The 19945-nt window shown below is 32.0% G+C and overlaps 1 protein-coding gene across 1 annotated transcript; it reads right to left on the reverse strand.

The window, feature by feature from the left end:
- Nucleotides 1-306: 306 nt before the first annotated feature.
- Nucleotides 307-19534, reverse strand: LOC134717977 (actinia tenebrosa protease inhibitors-like). Its single transcript, XM_063580477.1, has 8 exons — nucleotides 19522-19534; nucleotides 17697-17927; nucleotides 15796-15960; nucleotides 14688-14735; nucleotides 6525-6689; nucleotides 5304-5431; nucleotides 1985-2117; nucleotides 307-461 (listed from the first exon to the last, which is right to left on the reverse strand). Exons 1-8 carry the CDS (start codon nucleotides 19532-19534, stop codon nucleotides 307-309), a joined length of 1038 nt encoding a protein of 345 aa, XP_063436547.1.
- Between the last annotated feature and the right edge of the window lie 411 nt (nucleotides 19535-19945).

Below are 19945 nucleotides of genomic sequence, written 5' to 3' on the forward strand. Positions count from 1 at the left end.
TGATACTTGTATTTTTTTTCACGTGGAATATTTATCAAATATTTCCCAAACTTAGAGACTTTGCATAGACATATTTCCAAAATAAACCATTTTTACTCTAACTTTTCGTATCTTTTATAATTTTTTTGTTGATAATTGTATATAACTATGGTGAGAGACAAGCAATTGTTCTTGTATAGCCTGTTTCTCACATTAATATATGATAATAAGACAGGTGTTAAAAAATAAAAATACACGATGTTATGAGACAGCCGAAAGAAAAAAAAACCTTAGTGTTTTAAAATGAAAGATTTCTATCACAATCATTTATTTATTTTCATCTGGGTCGACACAAAATTTGTGACATGTAAATCTGCAACATTTCCGTTTTCCGTTACACTGTCCATCCAGTTGACATTCAGATTGTTTTAAAAGACAAGTTTTTGGTCTTGGATCTTTAGGGCAATCACCAATTTTCGGTTCTTAAATGAAAAAATTGTATTATATAAATTACTTATTAAGGGTTGTCTTATCAAGACATAGATTAATTAAGCTGTATGTAACATAACATTTCGAAATTGTGTGTCTTCTTTTCTTCGTGCTTTATTTCATTTTTTTTAATTCAAGCGTCTTTTTCAGACGACACATACGTCTAGCGTATTGAAGTTCAATCCTTGTTCCTATCATGCGTTTTATCAAAATAACATTTTAAAAATTCCGTGCGTTCAAAAACTTTTGTTCCCAAGATACATTGTTGTAAATTTTAACACGTTATGAGCTGCATGTATATATTAAAAATGGACCTATACTGATTCGCCAAATTCAGCTTATAAGTTGTAATGACTAATTATATGCATTAGATATATGTCGCAGAACTCCAATAGTTTGTATTGCAAACGGGTAAGCATGTGTTTACAAAAGTGACTCCATGTCGTTAATACAGTTTCAATCTGTGATTTTATAATCGTTTAAATTCGTAGAGGCATGATTTTTTTTATTAGTTCTTAGTGGATTTGAACTAGCTGTCAGATAACTGCAAGTACTCTCAGATCTGTTCATTGTGTCTTTTTGTGTCGGGATGTATAAGTACCCGGTCACGTCCACTTGTATTTTTTTGTCTATCTGATGAGTTGACCCTTTTTCAACAGATTTTTTTATAGTTCTTTCTTATGTTGTACTGTTATACCACTGTCCCAGGTTATGGGGAGGGTTAAGATCCCGCTAACATGTGTAACCCCGCCACATTATTTATGTATGTGCCTGTCCTAAGTCAGGAGCCTGTAATTCAGTGTTTGTCGTTTGTTAATGTGTTACATATTTGTTTTTCGTTCATTTTTTTTCATAAATAAGGCCGTTAGTTTTCTCGTTTGAATTGTTCAACATTGTCTTATCGGGGCCTTTTATAGCTGACTATGCGGTATGGGCTTTGCTCATTGCTGAAGGCCGTAACGTGACCTATAGTTGTTAATGTTTGTGTCATTTTGGTCTATTGTGGATAGTTGTCTCATTGGCAATCATACCACTTTTTTTTTTATAAAACTGAGGAAAACAAATCATTTATAAGAGGATAACAACGACACAACAGAAACACAAAACTTAAATGCAACACACACAGAAACTAAAATGAAAACATTACATGACAGGAATAATAAATATCAATGAAATCATTCGCTTGTTCTAGTGCATTCATTTTTATTTTAACGTCAAAAAAAAGCAATCCAGATGTGGATGTGGTATGATAGGCAATACTACTGATATCCACCAGTCACACTAAATGGCTCTTAATATTTTTTGATATTTTTAATAATCTGCTTGTCATAAAAGTATAAACTAAACTTTCCTGAAATGGGAAACTGACTAAATTAATATGATAAGCATCAATAATGAAATCATTGTTTCCTGTAATCAGATACTACTTACATGGAAATTAATTTCAGTTATTTAAATGTTTTGAATTAAACCGATATTGGATTCGGAAATAAAATAAGTTTTATATAAAACTTACCTAGAATTGGATCCCGACAACATCCTCCTCTGCAACACAGTTGATCACCAGGACAGCTTGTGTCATCACCGTTGTGTCCTTCGTTGCATGTGTTACTACACGGGGAAGGTGGTGCGCTTGTCGGACAGGAACCCTATAAGTGAAACATACGATACTTTATTTATGTTATGGTAGTTCAGTATTACATTTTTATAGTCGGTTGGAAAACATACTATTCATAAAAGAAAGAAACAATAATGTAGTTTTGCAAAGACATCAAAGATGAATAAAACATTTCAGAGAATGTTTGAATTTTGTGCTATTTTAAATGACGACATTGAATGTACCAAAGCAAATGCAGTCATTGAAAGTATTCACCAATTCGGTATAAGACACAATACTTTTTCGTGCACCTAGGATAAGTAAAAATTGAATTTAAAATATCACCAAACAGGGAATTATTGATCCAAATTCGGAATGCAGATGCTACATAATATATAAAAGCAAGTCATATCAAAACACGATTATTGTCTAAACGGTCCATAACTTATATATTATGGTTTAATATGAGAGGGTGTTTCTCAGCTACAATCTCATCGAAACATTCTATGTCAGATTAAATTTTGTATCGCTATTTTTCCTACCAAAGCCCTTGATGTTTACATTGACAAAAACACGTGCGCCCTTAATTTATGACGGTAAATTTCTTTCACAAGCATGTAGCTTGACATGAAAATATATAACAAACAACATGAACAAATATCACAGAAAGTATACATAAAATATGGAAGAAAAAGCATACAATAATTCAAATACTTCCTTTAAGTTGGATGCGAAAAATACCATACGGACATTCAATCTCATAGATCGAAAATATACTGACAACGCCACGATAAAGAAGGGAAAACAACAGTTAAACAATAGCACACTTAACAATTCTTAGAAAACTAATGATTACGCAAAACTCGGAGTATCCTCATGTGCTTTTAAGAATAATAGATCCAGCTCAACATGCAACACATGTCGCGTTTCTGAGGACTGCAAAACACGAACCCAACCAACAATTAGACATTGGACAACCCGAAAAGATAAGCTGATTTCAATCCATATATATCACAAGAGGAAAAAATCACGACCACAAAGAGCAGTCTGTAAAACTCAGGCTCAGAATTGTTTTCAATAAAATACAAAACATTCCATACTCAGTTGGTTTGTTAGAAAATTTAATATAATAAAACTGAAAGTTTTTACACAGTATAATACACTGTATTTTTAACCTCTATACCTTTTCGGAGCATCGGTGGCCAAGTGATCTTAATAATTAAACGACTCCATCACTAGCCTGTCAACACTAAGATTGAGAGTTTGAATCCAACACGTGGCATTCGCAGTAAACTCTTAATTTTAATTGACTAGGATTGTCTGAAATCATACAAAAGGTCAGTGGTTCAATTTGAACACTGCAGTTTTCTTAACCAATACAAATTTACCACAATGTGATAGCCAATGATTTGTAAAAGGGCGCTCAATACCAATGAATCCATCAGCATTTACAGTTTTAATCTTAATTTCATAATGATCCGTAATGAACAGTTTAATGTAAAACACGGCTTTTAATAATATGCACACACACAAGTTTGCAGAAGCTGAGATTCAAACAACTTGCACATTGTTCTGGATTTATGAATGTTTCGATTGACAGTTTTATCCATTCGTTTGATGTGTTTGAGCCTTTGATTTTACCATTTGATTACGTACTTTCCGTTTTGAATTTTCCTCGGAGTTCAGTATTTTTGTAATTTTACTATTGACGTGTTTTAGAAGTATATGTTTATTCATTCGTCAAATAATCAAACTGGGATAACCCTTTTATACCATGACATAAATCAAATGGAACTTATGTTTACAAAGCATATAAACATGATGAACGGATAAGGTATTTGTCATAAACAGAACTTACAATTATTCATAAGTGTCAATTTATAAGTAGTATATCAAGCATTAGTTATGGTAAATATTTATATTTTAGTCTGTAAACTTGGGTGCACATCTGCTGTTTTATTACTATTTACAGTAATTTTATTTGATTGTTTATAGAAATAACACCAGTTCTTACAATATATAAATTAAACAATGTTTACATTGTTAATTATCTTCGTACTACATTTTTTCTTTCTGTTTTTACAACTAATATATAAGCCTTTATTGCAAATAATAACTTATACATGTATGTATATGAGTAACATTACAAAACCCATCTGCAGCTAAATCTATTTTTTTTTTTAACTATAGAATAACAATATATTTATCATAAAATTATCTCGACTTCCATGATCTACTAACTAAAATTATATATCGTGATTTATAAAATATCAAAGTTACTGATTTTGTACTGTACAATTGAGAGACTATTGTTACAGTTTAAAAGAACCTACGAGAAACAGAAAATATTTCGATCTACACACAGCGTCATCATAAAAACGTGTCTTTTTAACCACACAAGGACATCACACGTTTTTAACTTGTTGCTTCGTATAAATTTATAACAGAGCCCCTATTTGCATGCAATTTACTGTCATTTGTAAACTCATTACGAATACGTCCAGAACATTTCGGTTTGCTGAGTTACATTGCCTGGTCACAGTTTTATCTTGAATCCTACAGTACAATACATGTATACCTCTAAAAATGTTAACTTATGTCGTTTAGATCATGAGTTAAATAAGAATCAAACTATTTTCCGAAACAATTAAAATGCCACAGAAATTTAAGGAAGTAGTTTGCGCCGATTTGCAAAAAGTAAATAGCTTGAATTTGGTTAAACATTTACATTAATGAGAGAGAAGACCATCAAAATGATCGATGCAGTGAGAAACAAATGCTTAAACTTAACAAAGGGTTTTCAAGGCTAAACAAGATAAGGCTCTCAATCGCTCCTAGTTTAAGAAAAAAGTTTTTATTATATATTTCATCTCCAACCTATATACTTCAAGGTAATTATAATTATTACATTCTACTCACATTTGTGAAAAAATGTGTTGTTTAGTCCTTCGTTTAATTTTTTTTTCTATATTTGAATTCTTGTGTTAGTTATTCTATAATAACATTACCGGTTCCAATTTTTGTCTGCACCAGATGCAATATTTCCCCTATGTATTTAGTTGAATCGTTTTAAATCTTAAATTAAAGTTGAATTACATTGTATGTAATACAAGTTTGTAGAATTTAAAATAGGGGTTCATGTATTACTTGCATACACTGACGACTGTTCGGAACACTTTCTTTTTTACCAGTTTAAAGAATAAATTCAAATAAAATGATTATTTGAATTTAACCATACCTTTTTACACCTTGGATATTTGCACCCAGCGTAACATTTCTCTCCATTGATGATTTGAAAAACGGATTCCACGCAAGTACCTGGGGGAGGTCGAGCGCAATCTCGGGGTGGCCCACAAGAATCTTTCTCTACACATATAAGCATCAATATAAAATATGTAGTACATGTATACACTTATATATCGACTCAGTTGTAAGAATTTAACTCAAAATGAAAGTTCCGTTATGTCATGTTTATTGTAAAACCATATTCGTGGTGTCAAAATCAACTTTTGAAGTTTTTTTTTTATCTGATCACAGATTAAAAACACTTAATTCTAGTCCTGTGCATAGACACACATCATTATACGTGTTTTCCAGATTTTGTCTGCCTTGATTTAAATAATGAACTAATATCTGTTTTCATGTTTCCTTTCCAGTAAAAAATGTCACAGAAAATTGTTTTAAAATGAGTTTTAAAAACGATAGTCAATCGTTACCAAGACTATACAAGGAGCTAATGTGAGCATAGTCAAGGGTAAGCCAACACTTTAGCACTTAAAATACATAATTGACTTTTAACTGATCCGGGCGAAAACCCGGTTGAAATAGAACAAACCAATCGATGCTCTTTGTTAGAGAAGGCGATAAATGCTAACTGTAAAGTTTACTATTGTGACAACATTTTTTGAGTTTAAAGAAAGTACTCGACGACAGTCTTTCAAGCTGGACGATGAAAATGCATATTTTCGAAAATTATAATTTTTTGTGTGTGATAACGAGAGTTTTATAGTCCTCAACCACTAAACAAATCTAGTGTGCCCCTTCACGAATTTATAGAATTAGATTTTTTTTAAATGATTATGAATTTTTGAAAATTCAACCTGACAACCGACCAGACAATAGTTTTAAGTTGAATCAATGCATACAAAATCATTAACTGATGCTCATTCGCTAGTTGATACATATGTCTTTTAAATTACAACTTACATATAAGTTTCGAAATGGTGCAATGTCGATACAATTATCGGTTTCCAAAAGCCAAATTGACAGCGCATTATCCCTACAATAGCTTCAATTCTACGATTGTGAAATTGAACTGGACTAATGGAGAGATAATTTTGACGAAGTAGAACCCTGACTGTGATCTGGAATACACTTGCACTATTTGTCACCGGATATAAAACAGTAACAAACAATCAATTAGCCAATTGACTTACTAGAAAACATATTCAATACTTACCGATGCCTTGACATAGTCGTTCACATTCCCTTGTGGTTCTAAAACTATTCTTATTGCGTTTCCCTCCTCTATATATAAACTTTTCACACTTCATTATTTCGACATTGTAAAACCATCTTGGAATAGACAATGGACCAGTTCCACTTAACTTTGGTAGTGAACACACTGAAAATAAATAACTTTCGATTAAATAAATGATTTGGAAAATATCATTTTGCTATCATCGAAACCTGTATCTGAAATTAGAGGAAACAATACTTTACCGATGTTTGAAATTTATGAATGAAATAGCAACATCAAAAAAAATTGACCCCAAACAATCGGTGTATTTGGAAATATTCGGCGGTTATATCATTTTATTGGCGTAACAAGTTTTGTGGAATGTAAACACAATTAGATGTATTACACTTTTTGGGTACATAATATCAATTGATTAACATATTTTTCAAACAAATGTTTTACTCGTTATTGTTGCTGCAGACCAAAAAATAGTGAATAATTTCAGTTATAGTTTGACTTCGTCGATCAATCAAAATAAATTTATCAACATAGGAACAAATGAAAAACAACTAACTATAAATGGTACAGGCATGTTTTAATGAAAAATAACATACCAGTAGTTAAATCACAAATATAGAAACAAATAATGACAAATAGTGAGAATTGAAGCCGGATTGACGATTAAAGAGCTTTGTGGGGAGTTCATGTATTAAATACAATTCTCTTATTTCTGTTACCAATACATATCGTTTATAAAACAAAATTCGTCCAAACAGTTTTCTACAATAGTCATTGACTTATCCTAAGTATATATTGTTTTTTAATATGTTGTATCAGCCTAATAGGATCAAACATTAATATCAGAAATAAATAAAAATTATATGGGTTAATTAAAGATTAAAATATTTTTTTTTATACGTTTATGTTGTTACACATACTAGTATAATATAATAACAATACTATGGAGTATCTTTCCAGGACATAAAATCAGTACATGAACAACAAAAAACAATCACACAAAAAGCAAAGCATCAGTGTTTTTATTGCTGCTCTGCATTTCAAAGTCAAAGTAAGGTTTTCGACAAGGAGAAACATAAAATATCTCACCTCAATGCAAGTTTATGACGTCTTATAGCACCAATTATATTATACGATGGACGAATGATACCTGAGGGACAGTCGAACTTATAAATCGAAAATAAAAACATCGCCATGGCTAAAACGAAAAAGACAAGCAGGCAAATCATAGTTCACATCACACAACATAGAAAACTAAAGAATAAGCAACACGAACCTCACCAATCGACTAGGTGTGATATCAGGTGCTCCGCAATTATATTCACGTTATTATATGAAGACGATTTCGCATTTTGAAATATATCGCTAGCTAAATAATTCCAATTTACCTCGTATCCTGCAGGTTGTAAAACAGTCTTTCCTCGTTTTGAAATTGTTTTCGTTGCCATCACACCCACCAAAGACAAACTTTTTGCACCGTCCAGTTTCTACGTCATAATGAAATCGTGGTAATTTTGCATTACATGGTCCAACAACTTTTGGTAGGTCACAAATATTATCCCTCGAAATAACACCTACTACCTTCAATGACACAGTTAACATTTAATGACAAAACCGGACAACACAGTTATTAAGCCACAAGGGAGGTAATGAGATTTTTTTGACAACTTTTACATAATGTAAATTGTCAGATTAGCATTGTTGACTGATTTATTTGTTTTTAAAGTGGTTAAGATTAATTCACAATGTTTGCTCCTATACCCTATTTTGATATTTCTACCTGTACATGCTGTATGTCTGTTTGTAATGTTCACTCATTGTATCAATTTAAAGGAATTGTATGCGCTTGTCATACAAGTTAGAGATTTTGTTAAATGTCAAACCAGAATTTCTCCACAATCATCTACATAATCATAAAATTGGCTGTACCATATCAGGAATATGAGAGTTGTTTTCCAGTCGTATGTTGTGGCCATTTCCGTTTAAATTTTCCTTGGAGCTCGGATTTGTTGCTATTTTACTTTTCGTTATACTTCAAGAATATACGATAAGCCATCATACGTTCAAGGCTTCAATTTTCTCCGAGATTGTTTTTTCTTTATAATGGTATATATTTTTTTGAAAGTTTAAAGACTTGAAATTTAGAATGAATTACTAGTACCAATCACGGATTCAAAATCCTTTAGGCAAAGTTACGCAAAGGGGAGAGTAGTGCTTTTTAGGCTTCTGTCTCGTAATGATTATATGGCTCTTAAATGTATTAATACTTGTACATCATATTTTGTCTTTAAGCGTAATAGATCCATCCTGTATAAGGTATCTGTATATTTACTTTTTATGTGTTTAACTTAGCTATATAAGTAATTTCAGAATTGAAAAACGCTATTTCGGACTTAGTTGAGCAAATTTCTCCATTCTTTTATCATGAAAATTCATTGATATCGTTCTAAGAATTGATAGTAGTTATTTTGAAAGGCCTACATAAAATATACTGTATTTCAGTATGTTTTCAGGTGACGAAACGACTAAAATAAATGAATACATTTTTTTTATAGTTATATTACAGTGAAATAGCAGAATTTGTTTTTAATCGAAATTATCAAGGGACAATGCCACATTACAAATAGAAAATAACATGACATATTTTCAAAAGGCGACGAATTTCATTCATAACCTTCTGTACATCACCGGTATCACAATGTATTTAAATTATAGGTACAGGATAAAAGTTGCATGCATTTTTACCTCACTACATTATATAAAATTTCACCGAAATCCAGACAAGTTACAGGTAAAGCTACACATTTGTTAATGACAATAGAACAAACTTACCAAAACGAGAATGGCAAGAATCAGTATCATATTTCTGCGCATCCTGCTTAAGAAAAACACACTATTAATTCAACATAACACACCACAACATCCACTATTACATGAAATATGTTAATTTTAGTAATATTGTGCATATAAGCTTATTTGCAACACGTGTCTTTGTTAATATATACTTATTTAATAAAGTAAATACAGATTCTAATCTTCTTAATTATTAATTTGAAACCAGAAAAAACTGGATGAATCACCTTTTTTACTTGAAACTATACTTAAGAAACTTTCGCTTACAGACTGCTAGTGTACAAGTTCTAGGACGCAATACCGTAAACAAGATAAATATATATGAAAGGAGATAAATATATTATGCAAGTTACTTACTAACCAAGGCATATATTACTTTAAGCCCCAGTCCCACTTGACCACGATCGCACTACGAAAATTTACATTTTCATGCCGCTCATACTGTGACCTCACCACGATCTGAAATACATTCAGATCGTGGTGAGGTCACAGAATGAGCGGCATGCAAATGTAAATGTTCGTTGCTTTCACAATGCTACTACATCCTCATTAAGCTTCTACAACAACCCTGCTACGATTATACCACGTTATCACCGCGCTTATTCTGCGACCTCAATACGCTTATCAAGATCTTTCTACGCTCACCACGTTCTCACTACGACCATACCACGAGTTATCCGATTGCAACATGATCTTACCACGCTTTTACTACGATTATAGTACATATTTACCCCGATTATACTACGTTCATACCGCGATCCTACTACGTTATCAGTAACAACGTCAACATCGTGTTCAATCTCCATACAATTCCATTCCTTCTATTTCTGATTAAAACATATGTAGAATTATCGGAAACAATACAGTCATGTCACCAAAATATTCTAGAACACGTGGGCATGTTGGTAGGTATTGATGTAGAAGCAGAGGGTGCTATGCAGTTGAAAGTAACGAATCCTGATCAAGCCAAATTTTGGACCGACCAATTCAACCTAAATTACAACCTTTTGCTGGTCCATGTAACTCAAATGACGATATTTTAGTTAACGATAGCAGAGATGGCACAGATGCGTCAATAGATATAAGAAAATGTATTATGAGTGTCAATGAGACATCTCTCTAAGTAACAAATTATAAAAGTACACCATATAGGCCTTCAACACGAAGCCTTGGCTCACACCGAACAGCTAGCTAAAAAGGATCCCAAAAATTAATACGATCTTCAACATTTGCATTCCCCCCCCTCCAGATCGGAGTGCGATCGTGGCTTAGTGGGACTGCGGTATAAGCTGTATTTGACCCATTTTTTCTAAAATTTTGGTCCTTTCACCTTTAGCTTCATTTGATGTTTTTTATTCAGGCTTATAATTTGATACGCCAAACGCGCACACAAGTCTAAACAAGACGAAAATCTAAGTGCAAAGTTCAATGCAATGTTGAAGAGCATTTAGGATCTCAAAATCGTCAAATTTATGCCAAATACGGCTAAAACAATCTATGCCTGGTATAAGAAGATCCTTTATATTTCGAATAGCTCATGCTTTTGCAGTGAATTTATTAAAATGACCATATCATTGACAGTTATGTCACCACCGAAGTACTGACTACTGAAAAGTCTTGTATAAAGGTCTGGTGTAATTTTACTATCCTTGTTTCTATGATACATTGAATTACAATAACGATTTTTAAATTTCCTGCATTCCAATTTGTCTAAAATCAATAATAAAAAAAACCACAAGCAAACATTTAGAAAGATTTGCATTTACTGTTTAGTAAAAATTGAATTACAATAAAGTATAAATTGTATCAATTTTCTGTAAATATGATAACAAATTAACCCTGAATACAGATGCTTAATAATATATAAGAGCAAGTCATATTAAAATACGATTATTGTCTAAACGGTATATAACTTATATAATATCGATGGTGTTTGATACGAGAGGGTATTTCTTAGCTAAAATCTAACTGAAACATCCTATTTTAAAGATAATCTGACCCTCACTAAATTGCTTAAGGCGCGCCTTATGATTAGATTGACAACATCACGTCCCTTCTAATTGAGAATGATATTTTTTTTCTCGAGCGAGTAGCTTGACGTAAAAAAAGATATCACAAAGTAAGATGAGAGAAAAAATACATGAAAAAGGACAAAAAATCATAAAGTTGCTGATGAAATATACAATGATCCCAAAATACTTCATTATAGGGGAGGAGAAAAATACAAGACGTAACAACAATAAAGAAAGAAAAAGACAAACAAAAGTACTATATCTTAAACCACTACGATGGAAACTAAAGACTAAACAATACGAGTATTATTAGGGGCTCCGAAAGGGTAGGCAGATCCTGCTCAACATGCAGCACCCCTGGTTGTATTCAAGAACGCAAAACACCATAAGAAAAAATTAGGCTGCGAATAACACACCCAATAAATGCCATGCGCAGTTGAAATGTTAGAAAATCAAATGAAGTTTTTACACGATGGAACACCCAGTATTTTAACCTTTTTACAATTTTGGAGTCTCGGTAGCCACGTGATATAAACAGTTAAACTACTGTATCACTAGCCTGTCAATACTGAGGTTGAGAGTTTGTATTCTACTCGTGGCAGATGCATTCGTCTCCAAACGTAATTGTCTAGGATTGTCAGTTTTCACACCAAAGGATGAAAAACTTAAGCTGCCTTCACCAACGAAAACTGAATACCACAAAGTACTAAATAGTTTTAAAAAGGGCGTTTAACAACAAAATCAATCAATCAGCCTCTTTAATTACAACCTAAATTTTGAATTGATCCGGAATGAATAATCTGATTAATGGGAAATAAGAGTTATAATGTGTCTTTCCCAAGTCAGAAGCCTGTAATTCAGTGGCTGTCGTTTGTGTATGTGTTAAATATTTGTTTTTCGTTCATTTTTTGTGCATTCATTAGGCCGTTAGTTTTCTTGTTTTAATCGTTTTTTAAATTGTCATTTCAGGGCATTTTGTAGCTGACTATGCGGTATGGACTTTCCCCATTGGTGAAGACCTTACCGTGGCCTATAGTTGTTATTTTCTGTGTCATGTGGTCTCTTGTAGAAAGTTGTCTCGATCATTGGCAATCATACCGCATCTTCTTTTTTATAAACATAGTTTTAAATATAATATGCACACACAACTCTGCAGAAAATGAGATTCAAAGAACTTAAATATTGTCATGGATTTAAAACAGTTTTGGTTGGCATTGAAATATTTTAAGAGGTATATATATTCAGCATTCGTATAACAAAACCTCCCTTTTTATACCATGTAATTGACCATATGCAAGTGATATTTACAGTGCATATAAACATGATATACGGATATGAAGCTATTTGCCCTACAAAGAGTTTACATACATTTATAAGTGTTAGATTATCATTAGTTATGGTATGTAGTGATATTTTTATCTCTACAGTTGGAAAAAAGTATTGCAACACCAAATTGAATTTGAAATGAAAAAAAACACATTTGATTTGTTTGTGATATAAATTGGTAAATATTAGTCGATTTGTGGCAGAAATCAGCAGACGTTGAGATGCGCTTATCCGTTTGATTGGAGGCTGCGCACAAAGTACTAATTCTTTGGCGTATAACGACCAACCATGATGCGAACAGTTATCTGAAGATTAATTTGAAATGCCTGACATTGTAAAGTTCGACTACAGTCAAAGTTGTAAAATGCATTTTTTTGTACAAAAAACACTTCATTTTGTTATTAAAATTGTGGTTATATAAATCATTTTTTTCAAACATTTTTTGTTCGTTTCAATGCCAATGTTAGCATAAACTATGTCTCAATAATATCATACACATATTTTATTATGTTTTATCAAAAAAAAGAGGCTGATTTTTCAAGTTTTAAAAAATCAAGGTGTTGCAATACTTTTTTCCATGTGTATATACCTGTAGTAAACATCTGCTGTTGTATTACCATTCACATGAATATATATAAGCTTATGCGTATATGGTTTTATAAAACATAAACTAAACATTGTCTTCATTGTTTATTAAATATTTTCTATTTTACAAATTATGGAATAAAAAGCTATTTTACACATAATTGCTGATATTTGTTTTAAGTCCAATGGCAAAATCCACATTTAGCAAATTCTTGTGTTTTTATTTTTTTTTATCTACTGGATTATATATCCAGAACTATAAAAACACCAAAGCTGCTGATTTTCTTTTCTGTACCTTTGAGTGACTTTGTTTTGGTTTTCTTACGTCTAAAAAATAATGCAGTATGAATAATCTAGTCTTTGTGACCACATGTAGACATTAAACATTTTTGAGCTTGTTGCATTACATGATATATATATGTTTTATCAGGTCGATATTGTTGCGGGTTTATTACAGCAGTCTTGACAAATTAAACGATATATGTATCATTATATCAAAATTATCAATAACGCTACTGTACAATGATTCTGATAAACCTATCATTACTTTAGATTATGTTACACAATAATCATACTATTTGCTAATACAATTAGATGTGATTAAGTACTTCCGGAAGTGTTTTGCGCTGTTTTGCAACACTTTAGTAACAAGAATTCAATTAAACGTATGTTTTATTGAGACATAAAACCACTGTTATATAGTAACCCGGATTTGTTTTTTTTCTCTATCGATTTTCGAATTGTGAACAGCGGTATACTTCTGTTTCCTTGATTTATATTAATATGTAAAGTTCCAAGTCAACATATGATTTTCAAGCCTAAACAATCCTCCCTAGTTTAAAAAAGGAAGACTTTCACAGAGTTTTATGATAAATAATCATATCTCTAATATACATAATATACATAATTTATGTTTGCATTTTTATCGCACTCATTAAGAACAGTGTTGTTCTGTCGCTCGTTTTTCTATATTTTAATTTTTTGATTAGTAATTCTATCAAGGATGCCACCCAGCTGATTCTCAAAGAATTACTATTCCAATAAATTATGTTTGATTGTTTTAAAGATCAAATTAAAGCTACATTTACATTTTATGTGATGTATGAGTGTTAACGATCACATGTGGTCATATCAACGTCCTTTAAACTTTGGTGGATTGTTGTCTCATTGACACACATACTAGACTTTTTTTACAAATGCGTTCTTTTTTGTTATATACTAATGCCTATTCAAAACACTTTTTGTTCACTAGTTTAACAATAAATCACAGGATCATATTATAACCTTACATCTTCACACATTGGATATATGCACCCAGCGAAACATTTTTCTCCATTAATGAATTCATATACAGGTTCCGCGCAAGTACCTGGCAGTGGTCGTGCGCAATCTCGTATTGGTCCACATGGATCTTTCTCTACAAATACATGTATCAGAGTCAATATCTAATCTGTTTTAAAACCAATAAATTGTCCCGTTAGTAAGTATTTAAGCCAAAGTATCTGGTATATCATATTTGTAGTAAAAACATTCTGAAATATGCCTGTAGTCAAAACGGAAATTATAAGCTTTTCATCTGAACATAGATTGATAATAGCATTTGTCTTATGTGGTAGACCTTTGTTCAGGGAGATAACTCTTTAAATCAGTTAAACGTTTGTAAAAGTCAAGTTCATCAATGTATTTTAAGCATTTACCTGAAACAGATTGAAAATAATCTATGTAACATAGAAGTTTAGAATCTATTTATGAAAATGATTGACACAAACGTACTGATGATTTTAAGAGTTATTTCCCTTAACCTAGGTCTATTTCTTTAAACACATATTAATTAAGATTTTCCCGATGACTACTTGGAGGTTATATCTGTATATAAAAAATGAGAATTTTAGCTAGCAATAAAACCAGGTTTAATCCATCCTTCTCTACATCTAAAAATGCCTGTAAAAAATCAGATACATGTGTTGCAATGAAATAAACTTTACTTCTCCTCAATGGGGATACATTTACTACAACGTTCCTTGTTTCAATTCGCTTGATGTCTTTAAGGTTGAATTCTGTCATTTTCATAGGGAATTCCTGTTTAGGACTTACCTTGTAATTCGATATTTTTGTTATCTTAATTGTGACAGCAATTCCATACTGGCAATAGCAACTGGGTGAGTATTTGCTTGGAAAACAGTTTTAAAACCTCACAGAAATAAGCACTAGTTAACGGCTGAATATGTTTAACTATATTTTTTTGTTATCAAAATAACTATAAACCGTCCAGTTTTTTAGTATGGGTTGATTTTGGGTTGCTTGACGTCCAGTGGCAAGTATTGCATGCATATGAGGATGAGAATAAAATAACAATATAAACAATAGAGGACCTCCTGGATGAAAGTCTTAGAAATTTTGACTGCCATCGGAGAACATTGGATATTAAGCAACAACACAAAATCAATCGGTCAATATAAAACATATTCCATACTCACTTATGCCTTTACATAGCCGTTCACATTTCTTTTTGTTTCTAAAACTATTCTTATTGCGTTTTCCTCCTCTATATATAAACTTTTCACACTTCATACTTTCGACGTTGTAAAACCATCTTGAGATAGACAATGGACCCGTCCCACTTATCTTTGGCAATGTACAAACTGAAAATTAAAAAAGTATCGATTAACTTAGTAATAATATTTTGATACCATCGACCTCCGTTAATGTCAAAACGTATAGATCATTGTAGATTAGTGGAAACAATGGTTTACCGATATTTAAATCTCAGTAATAAATAAGCGAGAAATTTAGCGCAACGAAATCAATGCATTTAGGCTATAATTTAACCGGTGGTGACATTCCTTTTGTGTTAGAAGAAGCCTTACAAGTTTTAATAATTATAATAAATATCGGTCTATCAATTTGTGTTCTTCACTGGTCGTGATTAGAACTCATGCTTATGCAATATCGTGGAATCGAATGGACTTGCACTATGCCCGACGAGCTAGAACACTCGAACACCTAGCCTTTTGCGATTTTTTTGCAGCCCAAATAGAAGTTATTGACAGCATTTATGGTTTACCTCGTCGATCAAACAAAATAAATACTAGTATATCAACGTATATTGAACTTTTTCTTTCGTAATAAATACTGGAAACAATTAGAAGGCCCAATGTGAAAAAATAAACCTTTATCAAAATCACATAACAGTGTGTAAGTTAACTTGTATAAGTGATTGAATGATTTTATCCCTTTGATTTAACAAATCAGACAGGAATCAATTTATTTACTATCACAAATAATGTGAAAAAGTGGTGACACGAAATGTGCATGTACAGTTTACCTGAAACAGATGGTATTCAAAACCTTAGATTAAAGAACCATATACTACCTGGCGTCATAAATGCATAGATATTAGTCGATGATACATAGCTTTAATTGCCAATAAGGGAAACTCATCAATAAATTAAAACACAGAACATTAAGTGCACAGTGACAAATATGGTTTAAGATAACTGGCTGATAAAAAAATGGAACATCCTTCGACAAGATAATAGGATGTGCATGATATGTATAAAATAAAACCTATAGTCACCGTTCAGATACGTAAGGAGTTATTATTCAAGGTTTAAATGATCTTCCTAGCACCTGTATAGAAGAAACGTCATGTGCACGATAGTGCAGGTATACGAAAAAATCCTTTTATAAACTCTGAAGCACTAGGACGATGACAAACCATTAAAGGGTCAAATGTACAAGGAGATTATCAGATTTTCTTGCGAATTAAAATAAACCACCAAGACCAAGTAACATAACCCATTATCCTGTGTTTGACGCCTGTATTATAAACAGACATACCGACTATGTTTCTACTAAATGGCGCGAACTTCATAGGATGGGGTTAAGTACATACCAAATCAATCAATTTGCAAATGTAAACAAAATATAATACGATACTGAACTCCAAGGTAGATAAATAAAGCGGAGGTTCATATTAAATTGAAGCAAATAAACAAGAACAAAACACTGACATAATCCTAGTTGGGCATTTCCAAAGACAGGTAACCTAGCTTAACCACAAATTTATGAACATTTATTAAGATATAACGAAAACTGAAGGCTGGTTGACATTGAAGGGAGTGTGTGTATAAATAAAACAATATTTTCCTTAACAATTTATCCATACAATCAACATTCTAAAATACTTCTAGACAATTTTCAACTATTATCATTGCCCGATCCGTAGTTTACATGTACCCTTATTTTCTAGTTTTTTATTTGTTGCATTAAAGAGATGCACAGAAGAAGACGTTCTATTTGAAAAACTTATATTTATCATGTGTCTCACATTATAGGATTTTTAGAAACTATCTCTATCGTATAAATTACAATTTACCTCGTTTCTTGCAGGTAGTAAGACAGTCTTTTTTCGTTTTGAAATTGTTTTCGTTCCCACCACAACCACCATAAACAAACTTTTTACACAGACCAGTTTTTACATCATAATGAAATCGTGGAAAACTCCCACGACATGGTCCAACAACTTTCGGAAGGTCGCAAATATTCTCACTCGAATAAACACCAACAACCTTAAATAATCGAATACACATGAAGTGGCTAGACAGGCCTGTAAAGTTATTAAGTCACAAAACATGACATATACATTTGAGATTTATTAATTTATAGTGTCTTTTTTTGTTGTTGACATATTTGTTTGTTTTTTATGGTGATTACAACACAATCTTGACTGCTGTACCCCTTTTTGCCATTTGTGCCTGCATGTCTGTTTGTAATGATCAATCATTGTTTTCAATATAATGGAATTGTTTGCGACTGTCATTTTGAGAGGTTTGCCTACGAAGCTAACTACTATTACTCAATAAGTTTATACATAAGGAAACTTCATGAATACGAAAGTTGTTTTGAGTCGTGTGAAGTGTATGAGTTATCTATATTGCCATCATTTTTTATAATGGACTTTCCGTTTAAAAAAATTCTTGGAGCTCTTTTATTATTTAATATTTTATCTTTAAAATTGAATAATGTAGCGTTGACTGAGAGATTTTGAATCTGTTGATTGATTTGTAGATTGAAAATCCCTCAGTCAAATCAACACGTAGTAGAAGATTGGCGTTTTTAGGTCTCTTTTTCATGAAATTCTTAGATGTTTTCTTTTCTTACTTGTACATCAAGTATTTGCATTTGAGCATTATCGATCTATTCTGTGTAATGAATCTTCATATTTATATTTGATATACTTCACTTAGCTATATGATGAAACTTATAAATGAAACAACGTTATTTTGCAGTAAAGCTTGGCATAATACTGCATATTTTTACAAGGAAAATTCTTTCAAGAATGCATTATAGTCACTTTATTCGTAAAGGCAAAAATACAAAAGATTGTCATTCAATATTCGTTTCAAGAGATAAAAACGACACAATGATATCATATCTACTGCTTATTTTTATTTTAGTTTTCGCGCAGTAAAATATAGAAATGATTAATAGTTGTGTATCATATCATAATGCAACAATAATGATATCAAGTTACATGGCATATTTTTGTTTCTAAAACGACACACCATAGTCATAGCATGCTAGCACATCACCGTCTTATATGCATTTAAATGAGGGGCGAAAGATACCAGAGGGACAGTCAAACTTATAGATAAAAAAATAACTGAAATGTCTTAAGGTATTCGATAAATGTTGCTTGTATACATTAAAACCTCGGTCACACCCCGTCTGATAGCTCGAAACGGATAACATTTTCTCCCTTAAACGTCCAAACATATCTGTTTAATGTCCGTTTAGTTCGGTTAAAAATTTTGAGCATTTTCACTTATTTGAACGGACGTCCAACGGATAAAGGGTCAATCGGCCATTCGGTAGGCGTCTGTTTTGTTTCTGTTTTGCATCCATTACTCGTTTGTTAATCATCTGTTTGAGGTCGGATGGACAAATTCACTAACTGAATTTTACCGGACGTATAACAGATAAAACGAATGTGACCAAGACCCTTCTAGACGTATAACGTACAAAACGGATGATTAACGGATCTTAAATGGATAAATGCATATTGTGAAGTTCGCGTCATAAATACCAATAATGAGCATTTCAGATATACTAAGTGTCATGAATTCTTATTATTCATAATCCATCTTGAAGTAAAGTAACTTCTTCACTATCTAGCAGCTCTTTTTCAATCCGGAACCTACCCGTTGGTGGCATTTTGAAGAACAAACCACAACCAGTTACACAGAAACTTTTTGAATATTTATTCGATTTACATGTATTTTTTCCATATATCTTGTTCATTCGTTTTATCAGTTAGGTGTTGCGGTACTCGTCCGTTAGATATACGTTTGACATTCGTTCTGTCTGGTACGTTTCCATTTATCGTACGTTGCATATCCGGTGTGTGTCCGTTATGCATTCGTTATGCGTCCGTTATATTTCGTCAGTACATACACCAACGGACTCATAAGGGATAACAGTTTTGTCAACGGAACATTTTTGTTTTTAGGATATCCGATAAGGTATGACAACAGCTTAAAACATCCGTTGAAAAATCACAGCAGTCAATAAAAGGTGACATGTTAAGCTGCACATTTGTTTATGAAATAGACCATACTTACCAAA

The sequence above is a fragment of the Mytilus trossulus genome, chromosome 5, assembly GCF_036588685.1.
Source record: "Mytilus trossulus isolate FHL-02 chromosome 5, PNRI_Mtr1.1.1.hap1, whole genome shotgun sequence".
NCBI lineage: Eukaryota > Metazoa > Mollusca > Bivalvia > Mytilida > Mytilidae > Mytilus > Mytilus trossulus.

Excerpts from the sequence above, each read along its gene's own strand:
- LOC134717977 (XM_063580477.1), bottom strand. Across the intron at positions 15,961-17,696 it reads TACTACCTGCAAGAAACGAG|TTTGTACATTGCCAAAGATA; the intron begins GTAAATTGTAAT and ends TTTAATTTTCAG. Across the intron at positions 462-1,984 it reads TTGTCGGGATCCAATTCTAG|AACCGAAAATTGGTGATTGC; the intron begins GTAAGTTTTATA and ends TTTTCATTTAAG.